The sequence below is a fragment of the Tasmannia lanceolata genome, unplaced genomic scaffold (genome assembly GCF_043159265.1).
Source record: "Tasmannia lanceolata isolate RefF3 unplaced genomic scaffold, GAP_Taslan_0.1 ptg000018l, whole genome shotgun sequence".
NCBI classification, from domain to species: domain Eukaryota; kingdom Viridiplantae; phylum Streptophyta; class Magnoliopsida; order Canellales; family Winteraceae; genus Tasmannia; species Tasmannia lanceolata.
This window is the reverse complement of record NW_027518695.1, coordinates 23,970,876-23,993,952: the sequence shown is the minus strand read 5'-3', so window position 1 is coordinate 23,993,952 and position 23,077 is coordinate 23,970,876. Positions and strand designations below refer to the sequence as shown.

General features: G+C 38.6%; 1 protein-coding gene across 3 annotated transcripts; it reads right to left on the bottom strand.

Moving 5' to 3' along the window:
• Positions 1-856: 856 nt before the first annotated feature.
• On the bottom strand, positions 857-22,462 carry LOC143849750 (uncharacterized). 3 transcript variants are annotated; one of them, XM_077358927.1, is made up of 4 exons: positions 22,254-22,462; positions 17,663-17,768; positions 17,498-17,547; positions 857-1,075 (listed from the first exon to the last, which is right to left on the bottom strand). In XM_077358927.1, the coding sequence occupies exons 1-3, from the start codon at positions 22,361-22,363 to the stop codon at positions 17,533-17,535; spliced, it is 231 nt and encodes a 76-aa protein (XP_077215042.1). In that variant the 5' UTR covers positions 22,364-22,462; the 3' UTR covers positions 857-1,075; positions 17,498-17,532. The 3 variants fall into 3 exon arrangements, with proteins under 3 accessions (XP_077215042.1, XP_077215041.1, XP_077215043.1); XM_077358926.1 differs by having other exon boundaries at positions 857-1,072; positions 22,254-22,461; XM_077358928.1 differs by lacking the exon at positions 857-1,075 and adding an exon at positions 6,504-7,253.
• Positions 22,463-23,077: the final 615 nt, after the last annotated feature.

Below are 23,077 nucleotides of genomic sequence, written 5' to 3'. Positions count from 1 at the left end.
TTATGGTGTTGATTTTATTCTGCAATGTACATGCAAATCCAATTGGGGATGTCCTGTTGAGAAAATGAACAGAAAATCACAGAAACCATTTTGCTGAAATAGAATAATAGATAAGCTGTGCCTTGCTGATGCTGTTGAAAAAAGAACACCCCGAAGCAGCATGGTTACACCGCCATGAATTGTTTCCTAGAATATTAGTTTACCCAATAGTGAGGGACAGAGTAAGGAGAGAGAGTAAGAAAAGCCTCAAAATCAAGGAAACAAAAAACTCAAAACCAAAACTTGATTTATTTTTTCCTTGTTTTTTTAGCCACTTCTCATCCTCTACTAAATTCGTGCCCTCTCAAATCTCTCCTCCCACCTGTCCTACATGTCTCACACCACTCAAGAAGCTAATTTATCATGAAAAAAAAATCACAGTTGCCAAACATGGTGCTGGAGTTTGTTTTGCAATCACATAAAAATATTCCATGGAATATTTGCAGGGCCAGTGGTGAGATGACGAGACTCGCCAGAGGAAGACTTGAGGAGGTGGGTGGGAGGGGAAGGATGAAAAGACAAGAAATAAACAGGAAAAACAAAACCCAATTTCAAGTAGCGTATTTATTTTCACTATTTTTAGAGATCCCCATGCTCTCTCCACTCATAGCCTCTCAATTTATCATGAAAAAAAAAAAAAAATTCATGGTGGCCAAATGTGCCGTAAGTGTTTCTTCAATACCAAATTTCAAGGCCGTGGTCCTTGAGACTTTTTGGTTTCAGACTGCCATGTGGTGGTAAATGAGGACACAGTATGATCAATGGCAAAACAGGAATCACCAATACAATCAGATGCTGAACTTTAGCACAGCCAACCTGAATCTAAACAAATACATAACATAAATATACATAAACCATTTTATTTACATGCTCAGCATACAGCTTAAGAGGAGGGATACATATATGAAATTATGACTTTATTTTCCACCATTTTGATAGGATTAACATCCAAAGAAATAACCTAGCAAACATTTACAATGGCTACTAATTATTTTCCTCGTCACGCATCTTCTCTGGAGATCTCTATCAAGAGCTGCTAGGAACAAGAGAAAAGAGCAAGAAATAAGGATTCCATGTCTGTAAATTCTACACAAGAAGAAATTAAATGCAAAATATGATAAAGAGTACATGGTAGATGCTACATATATAATGAAAATATTCACTCATTTCCAGCATTTATAATAGAAAGATGTAAGAAGATATTGCTGTATGATGATAGTTGGAAAGGGCATAGGCATGGTAAGCAAGAGCTTCTCTTTCAAGTGCATTGAGTCAGACATGTAGATTACAAAGGTGCATTGGGTCTGGTTTTACAAAATCATGCAATCTCCGCGCTATCAGACTCACATAGTTTCAAAACTCTCCCGTGTCATCTTGGACTCTCCCGAGTTGACTCCATTTTACCTTGGCCGCATTCTTGTCTGAGTCAACCGAGTACTAGATTGCGTCATATTGAGTCGACTAGAATTTGCTTTGGCAGCATTTGACCCGCACCTGCATTTTGAAACACTGCACTCAAAGTAATCTTTGATCACTATCTCCTAAGAGTTAAGCGCTAGCACAAGTGTCTAGGAGGATATTACTATCGCTAGTTCTTGAAGAGGAAGTGTTAGTCGGATAATCTTTATCCTGAAGCACCCAAGCAAATTCTCGTTGATTTTTTGTTACTACTGTTCTCTTTTCTCTATACATCATGTTTCCTTTTCCTCTTTAAAGATAGCTACCCACAATCTAAATGGAAGCACTTGGCACGAAGTGAAGCTTATAAATATAGTTTCAGACTAGGTCAGAGTTTACCTTCACAGACAACAATGTAACAACATCAATGAATTGATGATGCCATAAACTCTAAACTCTTCTCGCGTAAGATGAAATGATAGATTTGGTTTTTGTTGGGAGTGACTTCTGGGATTGTACTGTACACTTACACACACTTACATTTGAGTGGTTATCCTTTTTGTGTTTAGAATCCATTCAAGAGATGCTTTGGCTCATTCAAAGAAACAAAACTGATCATCTTTGACACACAACCTTTGACTAATGTCATGTGAGGAAGAAAAATGAGGTTTCCTAGAATCTGGCTTCTCCTCGAAAACCAATCTTAGGTCTTTGATGGAAAATCTCTCGCTAACAGTGAAATCTTTTGAAAATGTGAAATATAAAAATGATGCCCCCCCCCCCTCCCCCCCCACACACACACAAACTGAAAGATTCATATGGGATAGATCTCTGCAGATTGGGATTAAACTTAAGGAGTTTGCAAAAGCATAGTTCATTGCAAATTGGGGAATTTGTAAGACGGATCTTTTGCAAAGAATTTAAAATTTTAATGATTTGCAAGAAGATAGATATCAGCAATTCGGAATGAAAACCAAGAAATTTGCGGAAGAATAGGCTTCACAAATTGGGGATGATTCAGGATAGGTTTGCCTAAGGATTGATCTTTGCAAATAGGGATTGAAGAGCTTTGCACAAGGATAGATCCTGGCAAATTAGAATTGAAGAATTTTGCACAAGGAAAGAGCTTGGCAAACTAGAATTGAATTTTAAAATATTTACGACAGTGATCTCTGCATGAATTCAGAATCTAGAATTGATGTTTGGGATTGAAATTGAACTCTTTTGAAATTGAAATTGAAGAAATTGAGAGCGAAACTAAAATGGGAATTGGAATTCAAAATTGAGAATTTGAGATGGAGGACTTGAAACAGAGATTAAAAATTGAGACAGAAATCAAAATTGAATTTTTTTGAAACCTTGAAATGAAAATTTTGAGGGATTTAGAAATTTTGAAATTAGAATCCTGGGATGTTTGATACAACAAATATGTATAGATGCAATCATGCATTTGAGTTATATATTTTTATTTTAGCAAAGAGGAACGTGATCAGCTGAGATAAGTGATGCCCCCAATTTTGAGAGAACAGATAATGGGATAGGTTTGAAATTGGAACAAGACTAGAAAACCGGTTGTGGAATTGAAGGGTGGAAATGGGAGACTGGATGTTTCTGTTTCTGCTCTGGCCGGCTAGAACTTAAGTGCGATTGAGATCTAGGATTTGCCGAGGATTGCCTTTTTTTGGATCTACTGGGGGATTGATAATTGCCTCCCAACTCCTTGTTCTGGATTTGCTTGTTGTTCGAACTACTAGATTGTTGACTCTCTTGCTGACATGAGAGCCATGACATGTTGAGACTCAATTCTACTGGGGATCTTGGGATATTGAAAGTTTAGAAAGATTTGAGAAGGAATTGGGAAATGGGATTGGAAACTTACAACTAAGAAAAGTTACTTTCACAATTTTTAAGGTTGAAGTAATGAACTAGCCGGGGAATACTGAAAGAAACAAGAGTAATGAAGTCCATTTGATGTTTTGATGAGTGTTTACCATTCATGGTTACTATTTGGCCACAACTTGGACACTTTGGCTGTCTTTTTGGAAATCAGGAAGGTTGACTTTTCCTCTTACGAAAGTCACTAGTGAAAGGTGATAGGGTGGATCGATGGTTTTGCTCAAGGAAGGACTTTTGGGGCTTCATTGAGGCTCAGTATAGGTTAGAGAGACTGGACAAATGCTCAAATACCTGCACCCATTTCTGAAGAATGAAGATATTCGTGAATGGTCAATAAAATCCCAAAACATCCCTACAAGCCTTGGGAGATATTGGCATGTAAGAGCAGCTCTTTGCACTGTGGAAAATACATAGCTGAGAGAAGGTAAAGTGTCACTGGCTAGAAAGACTCCAAATGGGCTGAAAGCTAGAATATAGTCTCAATACAAACTTTGCCACTCAAAAATCATCTTTTTATTTTTTTCATTTTTTGCATTTTGATATCATTGGTGAGAGGCTGATAGAGATTGAGCTCTTCCGAAACGCCTTAAGAGTATTGTAGTACTCGATAACACTTATTTTCTTGCTAACACAGAAACATATTCTCATACAGCTGATAGATCCAAGGTATATGCTGATCCAGAGAATACATCTCATGGACATCCTCTCAAACATGTTTGGTTGCATCCACAAACATCACAGTAGCACTAACAGTTAATTCCATGCTATTCAAAGGACATGTCATGACCAGATAATTCTCCTAAATCCAGTCATCATACTCGGTCTTATCATTTCTTGGAGGAGGGATATCAGCCAAAAAAATTTAGTTTGCCATGAGCACCCAGTAATAGTTTATAGACTAAGCACAAAGATAATATTGTTGAGTAGTGTATTAGGGTAGTTTAGTCATTATATGTAAGCTGAGGGGTATTGTAGTCTTTGTACTCATGCTGCCCTAGATGGGCATATATATACATCATTTACATGAGGAACTCCCTAGTGGAGACTCCATCTTCTCTACTCCTCTTCTTCCTCTCTTCTAACCCTAACCTAATTTCTAAAATGGTATCAGAGCTAAGATTCTAGGGAAGGAATAGAAGAAGAAGAGTTCATGTTTTCCTCTCTCTCTCTCTCTTTTGGTTTTGGTTTTCAGTAAACCCCTGATTTCTTCCACTAAAATCTCTCCCAAAAAAACCCTCAAATATCTCTCTATCCCTCGTTTCTCGCCTCTCTTACCGCAAATCCCTACAATCTCTCCCTTGTTTTTTTTCTTTCCATTTTTTTGTCGTATTTTCCCATCCCATTTGCGCATCAGCGCCTAGCATCGTAACACGCCCCCCCCCCCCCTCTCTCTCTCTCTCTCTCTCTCTCTCTCTCTCTCTCTCCATTGCCGAGACCATTACCCCCTCTTGGCCGTAACCCACATCTCCTCCAAGCTCCCATACGGCTATGCCGTAAGCCTCTTTCCCATTCCTTTTAGATCTACAACCGAAAACCACCCAATCTCAACCCCAAATCCTATTCTCTACACCTCCATACACATCACTTTGGAGGAAATCTCCCTTCACAACCCCTTTGTTGGTGTATCTTCCTCCTTTTATTCCCTCCATCCATAACCCTAAAGCCCTAAACCTCCATCCAAAACCCCAAATCCATCCATCCAAACCCTAAACCCTTTCTTTTGGCCCCCTAAAGACAATCTTTTTTTGTAAATAACATTTTTAGATCCCTTATTTTACATTCTTTTTTCTAAATCTTTTCTCTCTTTCCCATTCTTTTTCTTGTTCTAAATCCATCAATCCCTTTCTTTTTTGTTTTAAATCCCTAAATCTTATTTCTTTTCTAAATCCATACCCTTGTTGGGTTCTTTCTCATTCCTTAATCTCTTTCTTTATGTTTTAAATCCTCACTATATTTATTTTTTGAGTCTCTTTTGAAATCCTCCTCCCTCTCTACTCCATCCTAATATTTGTTTTCTCTTTATTCTATATCTTTTGTATTGATATCCAAGGTGCACACCAAATGTTTGGTAAAGTGTCTAAAAGAGGTGTCGTGCCTCGAGAGTCTTCTTTTCGTTGCAAGTTGAAGGCCTACGGCCTCCACTTGAGGGGGAGTGTTGTAAGCCCCAATGTAGTTCCATGGATGGAGTGTGTCCTCTTGTTGTTGTTTAGTGTTGTCTTGTTGTTATCATATTGTCATCTCCAGGTTGATGTAGTATCACCCTCTTGCTGGAGTGTTGTTGCCATGTAGTTCTTAGTGTTGTCATGTGTATTCTTTGGTGTTGTCGTCATGCTGTCTTTTCTCAGGGCTCATGTAGTCTCGCCCGAGGGAAAGTGTTGGTAGTTGGTTGGTGTTGTTCTTCCTCGTATGTCCTGTCTCCTTCACTAGTTGATTTTGTTCACCATTCTGATGTTTGGTTTCATCCTTTGTGAAATCCCAATAAGCAACACAAGAGGCGGGGTGAATTGTGGAATTAAATATTTGCCCTAGTTTAAGTTCACTATTAAACTTAATATTCACAATTAGCAATTATAAATCTAACCCTTGTTCATTTAATAACAACAATAGAAAATAGGGTTTAGATTATACCATTCACCACAAAGAGAAGGTGGAAGAAGATAGGAGACCACACAATCATTTAGAGTGGTCCGGTCACAAACGGACCTACTCCACTACCCAAGTACTTGGTCTTTCCTTGGGATTTACCTTCACTAAAATGAGATTCCGCACGCCGAATCTCCAGGCCTTTACAACGAACTCCTTCAAGGAACAAACCCCCTTTTTTACAAACCGCCTCTAAGGAACAATCCCTTTTAGCAAAACCGCCTCCAAGGAAATCACTCCTCTTCGCAAACCGCCTCCAAGGATGTGATCCCTCTTCGCAAACCGCCTCAAAGAGAAAAGCTCCTCTTCGCGTGTACGATGAATAAATAGTAGAAGTTTAAGCTCTCAAAAGCCTCTAAGTAGGCAAATAGCACAATAAAGCTCACTACAAACTCTCTCTCAAAGATAAGCAAGAAAAACCTAAATCCAACACTTTGGATGAAATCAAAATCAAGGCACAAGTGTTGAGGGAGAGGTTTGGAACCCAAAAATGATAACCAAATAGATTTGTGAGTGTTAGGCTATTTCAAAAATGTTTCATCAAGTTAAAATGGAGCTAGGAACACATTTTTATAACCTTTGAAAGAATATAGCTGTTGGAGGGCAAAATTGTAAAAGCTGGGTGCTTTTGAAAACAGTACAGGAAACCCAACAGCTAGTTTTCCAGAGAGGGGCGGTCGACCGGGGTGTCGCGGTCGACCGCGCCATATTGGGCGCTCTTTGTTAAATTCAAATTCTGTATCGCTGCGGTCGACCGAGCCGATCGCAGTCGCCCGCGGGCCATGTTCTGGTCAGATTTTCAGAAACACTTTTTAATCGTCGCGGTCGCCCGCGGACTGGTTTCTGACCAATTTATATTTCTCCTCTTAAAAGGGCCAGTCGACCGGGGTGTAGGGTCGGTCGACTGCCGATTGCAAAAATTGTGTTTTTCTATGTTCCTTTTGCAGTCCTTTTGGGTTCTCTCTTGGACATTAAAAATACACTTTTGGGGGGTCCAAGAGGGTGTGCCTTGATAGAGAAAATATCAAGAGTGTTAGAGATAAATCCTAGGATCGGATTTTACATCACTTGAGTCTTCTCTTGAACATGATCTTCAATGCGCTCCATTCGATGCTTGACTTGATTGAGATCTTCAAATCTTCACTCCATCTTGTAGAATCATCAATTAAGTGTCTTTTTTGAGCTTGTTCCCATTAAGATTGAGTTGCTTCAAGTAGTTTCCACATGGATCTCCAAGTCACGCATTGTGTTGTGTAATGTAGTGTACTGTCCTTTTCCTGTTTCAACACAACACTAAAGGCAACTTATTAGTCCTATTAACCTAATCAATTTGTGTTTGTTAATCATCAAAGCATGGGTGAACGCATGAGGAGCCCTTGGGAGAACCCTTTTACATTCTTCCCTTTTTTATGATGACAAACTCATATTTATTAAAAGGCGGGAGGATCAATAAATTTGGCAAATAAAGATAATTATCCCCCTAAGCATATGTACAAATATAATTCAACCATATAATGTAGATATGCATATGACACAAGGACTACTAATCAATTCACAAATTTTCTCCCTCTTTTGGCATTCATCCAAAAAGGGCAGTATCAAATAATTTATAGCTCAAATAAGAGGTAAAATATGTAAGGGGTGTAACGAATTCCCCAAAATATCTATAGACATGTTAGATATAACATTTTAGACGTGTCTATAGGCCTTATAATGAGAGGAAGTGATAGAACTATCAATGTAATGCATGAAAGGCAGTTTTTTTTTAAAAAAAAAATTGTTATTGGTCTCTTTAGAGTGAGTTATCATTCAAAAGCTTTGAGAGACAGATGGAGCATGTTTCAAAGTGAAGTGTGGAGGCCATGTAGGTACCATCATGCTCATCTAAATTGTTAGTCAATTAGGTGAAGTAAGTGAGTCATATGGCTTGACAATTGCCCCACACTATAATATGATTTTTTGAAGATCAAAATGTCTAGGCTTTGAAGATTTGCAAGTGAATGACCATCCTATATGAAGTGTGATTGTGTCATCGAGACAAAGTAAAGCTTAAGAATCACACTTGGGGCTTACGATTCCCTGTGAAATAACAGTGAAAGTACGTTTTAGGGAATAGAAAACTCAGAATGTTTGGGTAGAATTCTTGGGCATCAAAATTATTTACTTGTTTGCTAAAGGTTTCCATGACGAAATGCAGACAAGTCTCTTCCTGAGCATGGATATGCTTAGATCTTCTATATATCTTTGGAGTTCAACATTTGATTGCCTGTTAGAGATTTGACATTTGATAGGCTTAGAAGAACAAACCTGAGTTTTCAAATGAAGGAGTCTTTATAGAATGTGATTCAATATGGATGTGAAAGCTCCCCCTGACTCTATGCACTAATTATATGAGAGATATCACTAGTTTAATGGTTTCGGATGCAGGCCTTAAGGCCAAAGTTGTTAAATGCATTAATTAAAGTGATTGTGTCGTTCCTTCATAAGAAGGCATGAGCCCACATTGAGTGACTTTTAGTTTTAGTTTGACATCCTTAACCATTCAAGTTGATTCATCAGAGGATTATTACATTTTGATATAGATGAATAGTATTAGATATAAGATAGAGAGAAGTAAGGACGTAATCTGATACAAGCACATGGATACATAGCCAACGAAGTGAAATGAGAGTACACATCCATGGCAAAGAAAATGATATGTATATATAAGGATAAATACTATATGGTGCTCCAATACATGTCAGATGATGGGAGAGACAATCCCTCTTCCCATCATGCCTAAATCCTACAGAGTTCAATAGATGGGTGTGAGAGTCTAGTGCTTCTCATCACCACTACAAATAAAGGACAGATGAACTCTGAGTCTAACCAATCCAAAATAAAGAAAGCCCATATGGGCAACATCCCAAAATATCCACAAATCTGCCACACATGGCATACCCATCCACATCAAAATGAAAATAAAGCCCCTCCAGGGCATGCACATCCATCAACTAAACATAAAGCCCGCACTGGGCAACATCCCATCATCCTAACCAAAAAGAACTATAGACAAACATAAGCAAACGCCCATCCAGGGCAAGAAGAAACTGAATAGAACTGGATGACCTAGCAGCAACATGGTATACCATCTCTGGCATAGCAATCTACAGTGTATCTGCTACCAAAATGAGTCCGGTACATCCATCACATCTGAGGAGGAGGCTGGTCGCGAGGTGGAGTCTTGGTGTAGTATCAGACAGCTCGACTCCCTGAAATAGCCTGCAGCAGCTCGGCATGCTCTTGCGCTCTGGCTCTCCTATCAGCAGCTAGCACCTCCATCAGCTGAGAGTGGTCCGTGGCTCTCTGACTCTCGACAGTCACGAAGCTAGTGGTGAGGTTCTCTAGTCCAGTTCTCAAGAACCCCATATCTCTGACAAGATCCTCGTATGATCCCTGATGTCCAATAGTGGGCATCTCGTGCTGCTCAGCCTGAGCCTGCTCCTCTGCCTCTCGCAAGGCCTCATCGATCTCATCCTCTGGTACTGCACTAGGACCACCTCCACTGCTACCAGCCCACCTTGATTCCCATTTGAATTATGGTGGTAGCGTTAAGAACTGGGTCCGGCTTCCTAGAGAAGGCATTTGTCAAATCCACTTCATGGTACCTGAGTAGCTCTGTGATGAGCATTCCATAGGGCAATCCTCCCAGGCCTCTTTTTATTGCCTCATCCATATATCTTAGAATTATGAATCCTAGGTTCAACTTGATATTCTTGATGATGCAGTGGATCATGAGAGCTTCAAAGGGTTTCACAGCATCAAAATTTCCGGCTCTCTGGGTAAAGTTGTAGGCCACAACTTTATGAATCACTCTAGCTTGATGATTCATTTTACTAGCCTGAATGTTCAGCTTCTCTCTTGTAGGTGGGTCGGTTCCTAATGTCTCATAACCTTCGTTTCTTGTAAAATATTTTTCAATGTCGTCCTTTCCTCAAAAGAAAATCCTCCTCCCTTCATTAGGAACATCAATATAGTTGCAAAATTATGACAAATTTAGCCCAAATTCAGTCCTAACATAAGTGTTCATCACCACTCCCCCATGAGCTACAACAAGATTTGCATAAAAATATTTCATTAGTTCAGAGTGAATCAGGGAGTTATGCTGCAGAAAGATTACCCATCATTGATACACAAAAAGATTGACAAGATCGCAGTCCTTGAAGTCAGTAAGAATCACCTTTCTTCCGGAGATAACGGGTCGATCCATAAGGGCCTTGTACCTATCCTTAGCTTATTTATTGAAGCAGTGTTCCGTGGGGAATACTTCTTCTTGTTCGACCCTAGTACTCTTTCCTTTTTGTGCAATCGCCTTCCTTGAAGATGCCATTTATCTAGGGTTAGGGTTTCTAAGTGAGATAGAGGAAGGAAAGGGAATTTTGGATTTGGGTGAGATGAGGAGAGTAAAACTAATGGAAAACTAAGAATCAAGAGGAGGAAATGGAGAGGTGAAGAGAGTAGAACTAAGGAGAACTAAGAACCAAGAAAAACGATTTTATGAAGGGAAAAGAGAGAAAAATATGGGGAAATGAAAAATAGCATGAAGGGAATGGATTTATCTTACTTTAAGGCCCTAATCTTGAATGATCTTGGTCGGAAATGGCTTTGGAAGGGAAGAACGAGCAAAACCCTCGGAGAAAATCGTACAGCGGAAGGTTAAAAATGAATCGCGGAAGGTCTTTAAAAAGCAGTTTTCGACGCTCGCGGTCGCCCGCCGCAACCCTTCTGTCCCTTTTTTATTTTTCACTTACGGCCTTCCGCGGTCGCCCGCCGTGGGGTCGATCGACCTCCGCATACAGCCTGGATCTTTTTATTTTTGCGTTTTTATCCTACCGCGGTTGCCTGCCGAGGCCCGGTCGACCGCCACTCCCCTGTTTTCAATTCTTTGATATTTTTCAAGGGAATTTATGATCTGTTCATTTTTCTCCTATTTTTCCCTTTTTTATGGAATCATAATAGATATATAAATTTATCCCATGGGTCGTGTGAGGATGTCCAAAAATATATCTCTATTTTTCTTCCATTTTAGACATAGTGGTTAGAGTGACATAGATTTCTTTGAGGTTCTATGTGAATGTTCTTTGTTTGATCTTGCTAGACAGAGTGTGTGAAGTATATTTGATCTATTTCTAGCAAAGCATTGACATGATAAGCTCTCTATTTGTGGATGCTAAGTGCATAGTGATATGATTTGGCACTTAGAGGGATTTTTCAAAAGGATGTTCAATATAGCACAAAAATAGTCTAGAACAACTGTTTTCTTGGTTTCATCATAGACTATAGCTCGTAGCTGATGTGATCATTTAAGTTTTATGAACATAAATACATTCCATTGAAAATACATAACTATATGTATCTAAGTTCAAAGATGAAAGGATATGCCATTTAAGCTCATGTAATCTAGATATAATGATGAACACATTAAGATGTAGTATCTTGAAAGAATGCATATGATATTACAATTAAGCATAACCCCTAAAATTAACATATTCAATGAATGTTTTGAGTAGGGGCTTTGGAACCCATATCACTTTGGGTCCATTCAAGTTTGTTCATGGGAGTGCATTTTTTCTTATCCAAACAAATTTGTTTGACCTTACAAATCTAAATTTGCATTTGGATTTGTAATGTCCAACTCTACTACAATAATAACATGAATGGTCATGGGTAGAGGGATGATATGAACCACAAGAGTGTTTGTAGTTATACATATTCTTGTTCTCTTCTTGTAGTTTGATATTCTCTAGCCTAATATTTTCCTTTCTAACTTCATCTCTTCTAGCTTATCTTCTAGATATTCAATTTCTTGAGATGAGTTAGTCCTTAACTCTTCTTCATCTTCTTTCAAGTATTTGTATCTTCATTAAGGTCATGGTTTGTATTTAGTAGACCTTTGTTTAACTCAAGTAATTTAATCTCTTTTATCTTGAGTTATTCTAAGTTTTCTTCTAAGGTCTTAATTTTGCATATCATGGAATCAACAGACTTTTTAATCAACAAGTCCTTTTTGTTTCTATCCATTAATTCCTTATTAAGTTCTAAATATTTAGTTTAGAGTTGCTCACATTCTTGTACATCAATCTTAGTTATAAGTGAGACAACTTTGCAAGTGTTGTAATTATTATAATGTTCTTTAAGCTTGTTCCAAACTTCCTTAGCACTCTTACATGATGATACACTTTCATAAACATTAGTGCTTGAAGCACAACATAATGTAATTAGAGCTTTTGAATGCAAAATAAATTGTTTGGTATCTTTTTCAGTGAATTTTCTAGTGTTAGGGAAAATGACTCCCTTATCTATGGTTTGCCACACACCAAACTCTAGACTTTTGATATAGGTCATCATACGGATCGACCACGATCCATAATCCGAACCATCAAACATGGGAAGTCTAGAATCCATTGGTTGCCTTGGATCTTTTTCTCTTGAAGGTTTTCAATGAAAACCTATGTAAGAGCCTTTAGCTTTGATACCAATTGAAATCCCAATAGGCAACACAAGGAGGGGGGAAATTGTGGAATTAAAATTTTGCCCTAGTTAAGTTCACTATTAAACTTAATATTCACAATTAGCAATTATAAATCTAACCCTTGTTCATTTAACAACAACAATAGAAAATAGGGTTTAGATTATACCATTCACCACAAAGAGAAGGTGGAAGAAAATAGGAGACCACACAATCGTTTAGAGTGGTTCAGTCACAAACGGACCTACGCTACTACCCAAGTACTTGGTCTTTCATTGGGATATACCTTCACTAAAATGAGATTCCGCACGCCGAATCTCGAGGCCTTTACAACGAACTCCTTCAAGGGACAAACCCCCCTTTTTACAAACCGCCTCCAAGAAAATCACTCCTCTTCGCAAACCGCCTCCAAGGATGTGATCCCTCTTCGCAAACCGCCTCCAAGGGAAAAGCTCCTCTTCGCATGTACGATGAATGAATAGTAGAAGTTTAAGCTCTCAAAAGCCTCTAAGTAGGCAAATAGTTCAATAAAGCTCACTACAAACTCTCTCTCAAAGATAAGCAAGAAAAACCTAAATCCAACACTTTGGATGAAATCAAAATCAAGGCACAAGTGTTGAGGGAAAGGTTTGAAACCCAAAAATGATAACCAAATAGATTTGTGGGTGTTAGGCTATTTAAAAAATATTTTCATTAAGTTAAAAAGGAGCTAGGAACTCCTTTTTTTGCCTTTGAAAAAATATAGCTGTTGGAGGGCAAAACTGTAAAAACTCGGTGCTTTTGAAAACAGTATAGGAAACCCAACAACTAGTTTTCCAGAGAAGGGCGGTCGACCAGGTGTCGCGGTCGCCCGCGCCTTATCGGGTGCTCTTTGTTAAATTCAAATTCTTTATCGCCGCAGTCGACCGAGCCGATCGCTGTCACCCGTGGGCCATGTTCTGGTCAGATGTTCAGAAATAATTTTTAATCGTCGCGGTCGACTGGGCTTGTCACGGTCACCCGCCGACTGGTTTCTAACCAGTTTATATTTCTCCTCTTAAAAGGGCCGGTCGACCGGGGTGTAGGGTCGGTCGACCGCCGATTGCAAAAACTGTGTTTTCATTTGTTTTTCTAGGTTTCTTTTGCAATCCTTTTGGGTTCTCTCTTGGACATTAAAAATACACTTTTGGGGGGTCCAAGAGGGTGTGCCTTGATAGAGAAAACATCAAGAGTGTTAGAGATACAAGCTAGGATCGGATTTTACATCTCTTGAGTCTTCTCTTGAACATGGTCTTCAATGTGCTCCGTTCGATACTTGACTTGATTGAGATCTTCAAATCTTCACTCCATCTTGTAGGATCATCCATCAAGTGTCTTTTTTGAACTTGCTCCCATCAAGATTGAGTTGCTTCAAGTAGTTTCTACATGGATCTCCAAGTCATGCATTGTGTTGTGTAATGTAGTGTATTGTCATTTTCCTGTTTCAACACAACACTAAAGGCAACTTATTAGTCCTATTAACCTAATCAATTTGTGTTTGATAATCATCAAAACATGGGTGAAAGTATGAGAAGCCCTTGGGAGAACTCTTGGGCTTACACTTTGCATTGTTAGTTTCTTCTTCACAATATTCATCCTTCGCATTGTTAGTGCTTTGTCTTGTTAGTTGTCCCTTCAGCATCCTCTTTCTTTTCCTTCTACACATGTGTAGTTCTCTTGCGTATTTTATACATTATTGTCCAGCTATATGCCTGGTCATTAGCGTGGTTTTGACCTTATCTGCCCTGGGAGACGAGCTTTCCGCCGTCGTCGGTCGGTGTTATCTCCATGCGACGATGTTCATGTCGTCGACCTTGTTTCCAGACGATAATTTCCCCATCATTGGTTGTTATCTTCAGGCGACGGTGTCCCCGTCGACCTTGTCTCTAGATGATGGTTTCCACATCGTTGGTTGGTTATCTTCAGGCAACAGTGTTCCTGTCGACCTTGTTTCCAGACGATGGTTTCCTTATCATTGGTTGGTTATCTTTAGGCAACGATGTTCATGTCATCGACCTTGTCTCCAGACGATGGTGTCCCCACCGTTGGTTGGTTATCTTCTTCTTCATTTTCTTCTTATCTTTAGGCGACGATGTCCTACCGTTGACCTTATCTCTCCAAACGATGGAGTCCACATCGTTGGTTGGTTCCGATCACCTTTCCGATGGTTGTTCTTCTTCTTTTGGTGTTGTGCTACTCTGCTGATGTCTCTACCAGCCAGTGCTACTTCGTCGTTGCTCGTGCGCGCCTTTGGTGCTTATTTTGCTCGATGGATCGCTGCGATTTCTTGCTGAGGTGTCACCATTCGATCTTTCATGGTTTGCAAATTTATTTGTCGGGCTCTCATTCAGTGGGAGGCCCTATTTTGATCGATCTCGCCATCCTGCTAATTGAGGGGGAGCCGCTCCGTTTTGATGGTCGTCGATCTCGCTGATGTACTCATGAGGCTGTTGCTATCTTTTTGTTATGCTTTTCAATATGTATTCACCACACCGATTGAGGAGTGTTGTACCAAGCCAGCTGTACGTATGAGATTATTGTATCCTTTTGTTGCATGGTTCTTTTAGCTGTTTCTATGGGTATTGTAGTTTTCTTTGCACCAAAGCTGGAGTTCCATAGTATATGCACTCCAGCTTGAGGGGGAGTGTTGAGTAGTGTATTAGGGTAGTTTACTTTAGTCATTATATGTATGCTGAGGGGTATTGTAGTCTTTGTACTCATGTTGCCCTAGATGGGCATATATATACATCATTTACATGAGGAGCTCCCTAGTGGAGACTCTCCATCTTCTCTACTCTTCTTCTTCCTCTCTTCTAACCCTAACCTAATTTCTAACAAATATTTTGTACCATTCAATTTTACAAATGTCATTTGAACATCAAAAGCATCAGAGGTATTCATAATTGATAGTTTTGGTTCACTACTTAATGCCATAATTTCCACTACATAAAGCAGAACCTTAGAAGGCAGAGATCTCTCACCAAAAAGTTTTTGAGTTCAGAATTGCCCAAACATGCAGCACTGATAGCACATAAACAGCCCACGAATCATCATAGGGTAGCACTATACAGACATGAATCTTCACAGGGCATAGACCACACAATCCATGGAGAACTGTATGGTAGAAAGAGGAAAACCCTAGGAGACAAGAATCAGTCCACTGGGTTTTGGGCACCAAAGGTTTTTCATGGACACGGACACAGAGCGTCAGACACGGCGAACTCCCAAAATTTAGAAACGGAGACACACCTAAAATAGAAAATACATATAATCATTATTTGTGAACACGGATTCGTGTGCCGAGTTTCGACACGGATATGAGGTAACTAACATGGCAACCCCTAAAAATCAAGAAATGGTGTCACACTCATACACATACATATGAAGTTACTAATACTTCTAGCAGTACACTTAAAAAGTGTCTAAAGAGTGTCGACACGTATGGACACGGGTGTCGTGTAGGACACGACACTACACGTGTGTCGGCAATAAATTCAAAGTGCCGGCCAAATGATAGGGAAAAAATAAAGATGAAGATGAGAGAAGAAAAGAAAAGCACTAATCAATGGATCAGATGCTGTAATACGAAAAAAGTAAGATAAAGGAGAGAAGAAAAGAAAAGCACTTATCAATGGCGGGCATGGGAGAGAACAAGCTTAGATAGATAGGTTGACCATTACCGGGAGCAGCCATTCTACTTCAATCTGTATCTATCCATGTCGAGTGATACCTATTTCCCAATCCATAACCTGAAATCCGTCTGTATCGATGCCGTTGCGTGTTAGCGCGATTATGGAGTTTTGAAGATCAGATGCTCTGATACCATATTAATTACATATGAGAAAAAAAACTGATCGAATTCCTCCTTCTAAGGTTTCTTAGTTCTATCTTAAGTCATAGTTATCAAAATATCCAAAATACCCTTATTGAGTAAATAGGCTTGCAATATAATTTCTAACAGTAGGGAAACAAAGGAATCCATGACTCATCTTCTCATCCACTGTAAGATTGCAACTAGCACCTTTCATCATGACGTGATCCGGTGCTCTCTGGATTTCCTACAACCATGGATCTCTTTGAGGGATGGCCAAGTAGAGATTTGGCGATAAAGGGAGAGCTCTTGGGAGATCACTCAATGTGTGCTAGTTTGCAGATTATAGAAGGAAAAAAAAGAGAGCTCTTTGGGAGATCACCTTGCACTAATTGTTATGAGCTTAATTTGAATGGGAGTTCCAAAATGGAATTTGGGCCTCTACAAAATTTTAGTGTTTGGAAATAAGAGGGAGACCATCAAAGCATACTCTGGCGGATTATAATGAAATGTGAAGGTATACTCTCCAAAGTTACAGACTAAAGGACATTTCTCTAAAGTGATTTGACTAAGGTTGTGTTCGGCAAGGCTTCTCATTCTTGCCCGAATAAATGGGCGGAAACGGATTGATGAGTTTCTGTGGAAGCAACTCCGAGTCACTCCGCAGAATTCCATCTTCTAGGGGTGTAAAACGGGTAATAGGGAGAAATTTTTGGAAACAGGATTTGTGGGCCGGGTGAGCCGAACAAGAATTTAGGGATTCTTATCCTTATGAGAATGGTTGCCGAGCACAACCTAGGTTATTTGTGTATGCTCATATCCCTCAGAATACAAATGAAATGACATATCCATTAGCTAGAAAAGGGATTTATAGGGAGGTTATTCGCATTGGGAGCTCTTCCCGCTCGGATAATGGGAAGTTTTTGTAGTAGGTATTATCTTAGCCCCATCTTTTATTCTTGTATCTTTATACCCTTTCTCAAACCTCTGTTATCTATCAAAATAAATAAATAAATAAAGCAGTACATTTTGCAAGCATGTAACTAGATAAACTTCCACCCATGCTTCCGTCAAGAACCAATATTGGAAACCAAGTTAGAAACCTTAACTGCATTGAAACATCGTAACTTCTAAGAGATCAAACAGCCAGTTATTTCTTACAAATAAAATTATGATGAACTTACAATAGTTATATTTGAACAGCCACAAAAGCTAAACATCATCCCATTTGCCACTGCATCAAAACCAACAAAAAACTCAACATATCTATTCTTTCTAATACATAACCAAGTTGTATCTATTTTAGAATTAAACAAAGAGAGGGAAAAGGATATCTGTGTCAACAGTACCTTGAGAACTGGTTCACCTCTGTTAGGTGTATTAGATTGCTTCGCGGCTGCTGCTAACTGTGCACGTGCAGCTCTTCCTTGGGCAGACTTCTCAAATTGCTCTTGCCTGCAGTATACTTGACATTAATGACAAAATTTTTGTTACTGTAGAATAAATCTTGCCGGTTAAGAGATTAAAAAAATTATTACAGATTTTGAGTGGGGACATAGTAATTTTGGCTATGTTCACATGAGTATGAGCACAAGGAGACCATGAAACCTTATGAGAGAATATGCATGCCTAGACAGAAGTTCTACGAAAAGCTTGAAAGCTATGTAACAACTAACAAGGACCACTGTTTTTTAGATAAGATATTTCAGGTGAAACAACCTGCATGTCTTATTTAGTCCTAGAAAACAATGCAAGCAATGTTTTTTTAAAGGAAAAAAAATGCAAGTAATGTACGCAAGATATTCTAAGAACAAGAAAATTTCTATATATGACGTGTGCTGAAAGTATATGATAAGCAGATCCTACAAAACTCAGATAAGGGGTTCTATGATCCGATCCATACCATTCTTTGCTTAACATGTTAGAAACAATGAACATGTTATATGTGAATTCTGTTAGCTTGAACACAGCCAAGAGGCGCATTGCAAAGCCGCTTTTTGAAGATAGGTGGAGCCTCCCAACAAGCAAAGGAATTTTTGGCAACTCGTCTCTAGGATTTAACCAAGCCAAACTCAATCTGATTTCTATATGTGGTTTGCAGTACCAATCTGATCTGTCTACTTTTGTCTCCTTCACGAATGTAAAAAATCATAAGACTCCTCCAGCAGTGTGTTAATCAGCTGGGAAATAGATCAAGACAAACACCTTTCAATTATGCCTACACATCTATGCAAAACAGATCAAGACAAAAGCATTGATTGTGATGCCTACATCTCTATAAGAAAAACTTAAAATAGCAGGTCAAAATAAAAATAAATAAAAAATTGTCGCTTGTCTCTATTTCTGCATGGCTTGTCTCTATTTCTGCATGGTTTGGCCCTTGGCTCCATCATCTGGTCTATTGGCTAAAACTGAGCTCGACCCTGGCTCAGCATGGATGCGGAATTCAGTCCTGGTGGCTAGACTCTTGCTTAGTCAGGCTAGGTCTCCTCTTCTTTGCAGAAAGACTCCTCTACCCCTCTAATACCTTCAACTGTCTCTAGCTCAGGTCTCACATAGGGCACTTGGAGGTTGTAATAGTTGATTCCTATGCACTCAGGGAGCGTACCATTGACCACCACCATCCACCTACACCAACCAAGACTTACCAAGTTGAATGAACCTAAGACCCAGGTTAGGTATGTGACTTCAGAATATGAACCACTCGGTGAAAGAGAAAAAGAATGAGGTGGATCGCGGCAATGTGTACGGGTTAAGTGCAAACTGCACTAAAAGCACCCTTGCCCACGCCATGCATATCCACATGCAGCTCGATGCAAAGCACCTGCCTAGATCACACTATATGAGTGGGAGCCCGAGTAGAGGGAGGAGTATGGAAGCTTATACCCACATGACCTTTTGGCTTTAAAAGCAATGTGGGACTAACCTTTTTGAAGTGGAAAACAACATTTTACAAAAGCAATCCAAGTGATTTACCGAAATATCCAAAAAGAGCCTTTTGAAAACCAAACCAAAACAAGTGTATTTATAAAAATTCATTCAAAACAAAGTATAAAAATGTATAACATAATAGTTTTTTTTTACTTTTATCATCCTAAGAGACTAAACTCTAGTCCCATACTCTCATACAGGCTTTGAACTATAGATCCCTAATACTAACAATTATTTCCAGGTAGAGTGAATTGTACCAAATTGACTGCAAACCCCCCTCTTGTGTCATTCTCTCTCTCTCTCTCTCAAAAAAAAAAAAAAAAGTAAAATTTCACAACAGTATTTGATATATTTGAATTTTAACATGATTATAATTATGATTTATATAAAGGAAAAAAGGTTTATGAACTCGAGCGCAGATAGCTTATCTGCACTAGAGTGCTGATAAATCATGTGGGCCCACATTTATGGGGTGATCCAAACCATCCGTTTGGAAGCCCCTTCCATAGATAGGGTGTGGACCAAAAATCAGATACATAGGATCATCCCAACCCATCCAATAGTGGAGGGGAAAATGGACAGATGCTGTTTGTCCACAAATCTGCCCATTTTTCCCCTCCACAAATGGAAGGGTTAGGATGATCCAATGGAGCTGATTTTTTGTGGACACCCTATCTATGATAAGGCCTTCCAAATGAATGCTTTGGATTACCCCAACAATGTGGGCCCACCCTGTTTCTGCACTCGAGCGCAGATAAGCTTATCTAAGCTCGAGCGCAGGAACAATAAGCCCTTATATAAATAGAAGTACATGAAAATACATGTGCTTGCCATCTATTTCACTGGATACAACATGGTCCTGGCTAATGTACAAAAATATGTGAGAAAACAAAACATGGAACATTTTTGCATTTATGCTTGATAATATTATCGAAAATAATATACAAGCATGATTCTAAAGAAGACTATCTTGCATGAACAAGAAGATGTGACCGATTTGGCCTATGTTTCTCATGTAACAAATATTAAACATAAACTAGTTACAATGCTACTTATGTGATTTCAGCAATCCCCTCATATACAATGTTATTAGAGGCCTTAGGATTGTGAGCTACATCCTTAGATGGACGATCTTGGAGAGCCAATCAACAATATGGTCGATACACATGTCATACAACCATGAAAGTCGAGTATTTCCACACTTACCCTAAAGCCACGACTATTCTCAAGAGTAAAAACGAGTCAATCTTCATCAAATCGGCCCCGATTGACAAATGTTGAACTGAAACCGCATGAGTATATGCTGAGGAACATTTTGAATATCTCACTTAGTAACATCTTTGCCATGGTGTGCATTTGTGTTCCAAAATTTCTTCCATTGGTTGACCAATAAATACTCAGGAAACTCTGAAATTCTGAATTTTGGATCCATAATGTCAAAAGTCTGCTTAAATAGGTGATTGAATGGGATGAAAATCCACCACAAAGCAAACAATTAAGCTAGAGAGGAATTTAAATCTTAAAAAAAAGATATATTGGTCTTAATTTTGAGCAGAAAATCAATTTTCTTGATTGAAAATCCATGTAAGTGTAAACTACATAACTAGCAGCCCATATATATTGGACTCTCTACTCTTGTACACCAACTCCTTCACACACTCCAAATCCAACTTTAGGCACTCCTAACCAAAGTGAATAACTGAAATTCTAAGTTTCTAGGCTGTACTACAGAAACCATACGATATCTAAAAAGCAAACAACTTGGTAACAAATCCAAACTCCTGAAAACAACCACTAAACCTACGTCAAACCCAGGATTCCACGGTTATCAAGTTGGTTTCCCCTAACATTTCTTTCCACTTTTTCCTTTCCAGTTATTGACTTAATTCAGATTTTCAGAGTTTGCTAATCTAAGGTGAAAAAAAAGGACCTCTAAAGATCTGATAAAAAAAAAGCATAAATATTACGGTGAAAAGTTAGCAAGAAATCCCAAAATTCAATTCAGACTGCCATCATGGGACCTCGTATGCCGATGCTAGTAGATGTCAAGCTGACATCAACAATCCTCACCCATTTTGATCCCAAATTTTCAGTCCTTGTCCTCTTCTTCCTCCTGATCCTTGCATGTGTCCAAATTATCCTAGGTATAATTTTGACACTTAGGATTATCACAACAGCCAACAGCTCCATAAACATGTTTGGGAAACAAAAGTTTTCAAAAACAATCTTGATTGGGGAAAATGGAAAATACCTAGGAAGTGGTATGCAGCAAAGAAAAAACCAATTTAAAACATTCATAAACATAATGGTAAGTAAAGGAGTAAAGATTCAATTTAACACTGAACTTGAACTTAAAGCCTTTACAAACATAAATAACCTATATTGGATAAAAATGGATTTTGCATCAATCTCGATAAGATCTCTTATCGTAGATGTACGAACCAATCCTACAATTGAACTTTAAATCCAAGTAAACTGATCTACTAGAATCAAATTCAACAAAAACGCCAGATGAACCATAAAATTCACACAAAAGATGGAATTGTATATGGTTTCTCATTCTCTTAATTTTATCAAACATTGAATAAAAATACAACAAACATTAAAACTGATTGAAGGAAATGAAAAAGAACAAAGAGAGCAATGAATAGGTTAGCAATTCAAAAGAAACAAATGAATTGATTAATAACACAAAAGAAACAAACCCTGCTAAAAATTAGTCTAAAAATAAAAACACATCATCACGCATAGCAAATTTCACCCTCAATTATTCATATAATTACAGAATCAAACCATACTCAAAATTAGTCTAGACTAGACCCAAAATGAATCATCACCCACAACAAATTTCAATCTCCTCAATTGTTCATATAAGGTTTATGGGTATAATCTGAAACTAAAAAAATTACAGAATCAATTTTGTTTGGGATTTTACAAATGGGTGTCTATAATAAATTAGAGAGAAGAAGAAAAAAATTATTAAAATGGAGGGATTGGAATGGGAATTGCCTTTTCTGGGCAGCTTCAGAGGCTTTGCTTCGAGCTTCTTCGGAGGCCAATCGATCTGCCTCCCTTCTCTCTTCCTTAGCTTTCCCACCAAAACACACACAAAACCCCATCTCTCTCTCTCTCTCTCTCTCTCTCTCTCTCTCTTCTTCTTCTTCTTCTTCTTCTGGAAGCCGTTCTGCCGTTACCCTTTTGATTCAGTATTTAAGTATTTATACGTTGTGATTCAACAAGCCTCGAACTGTATATGGATCCAGACGGTCCGATGGATCGTTCGGAACGATCCGAACGTTAATGAACTGGATCTAAACATATGAATAGGATCCATGGGCATATTTCGGATCATCAAATATGGGATCCAAAAAGTTTTGGATTGTGCATGGGCACGCCACAAATGCCCATTGGATAGTCACGATCCGAAATGGTTTACAAAAATACCCTCCAAATTTTGTTAATGCTAACCATTCCATGAAGGGTATTTTGGTCAAAGCCTCTCTTAACACTTAATGAATCATATGGGAATGCGATTTCACTCAATTCAGTCGTTTCATTTCATACTTTCACGAAGGAAAAGAGAGAGGGGTTTTGTTATTTATGCATCACAGTCTTTGATAATAGTTATACATTATATTTGTGTATGTAATTTTGATTAGTTTTATTGTTTATAAGCATTATTATACACAGATTAAACATAGATAAATTTTTAATTTAGTTGAAGAAAATGCATAGAGACACTAATAGTGGACTGCCATTCTATCTCTTTTTTAAAAAAAAAATTGTTTACTTAGCTTAGTGGGACATAATAGGACACTCCGATGAACGGTCCG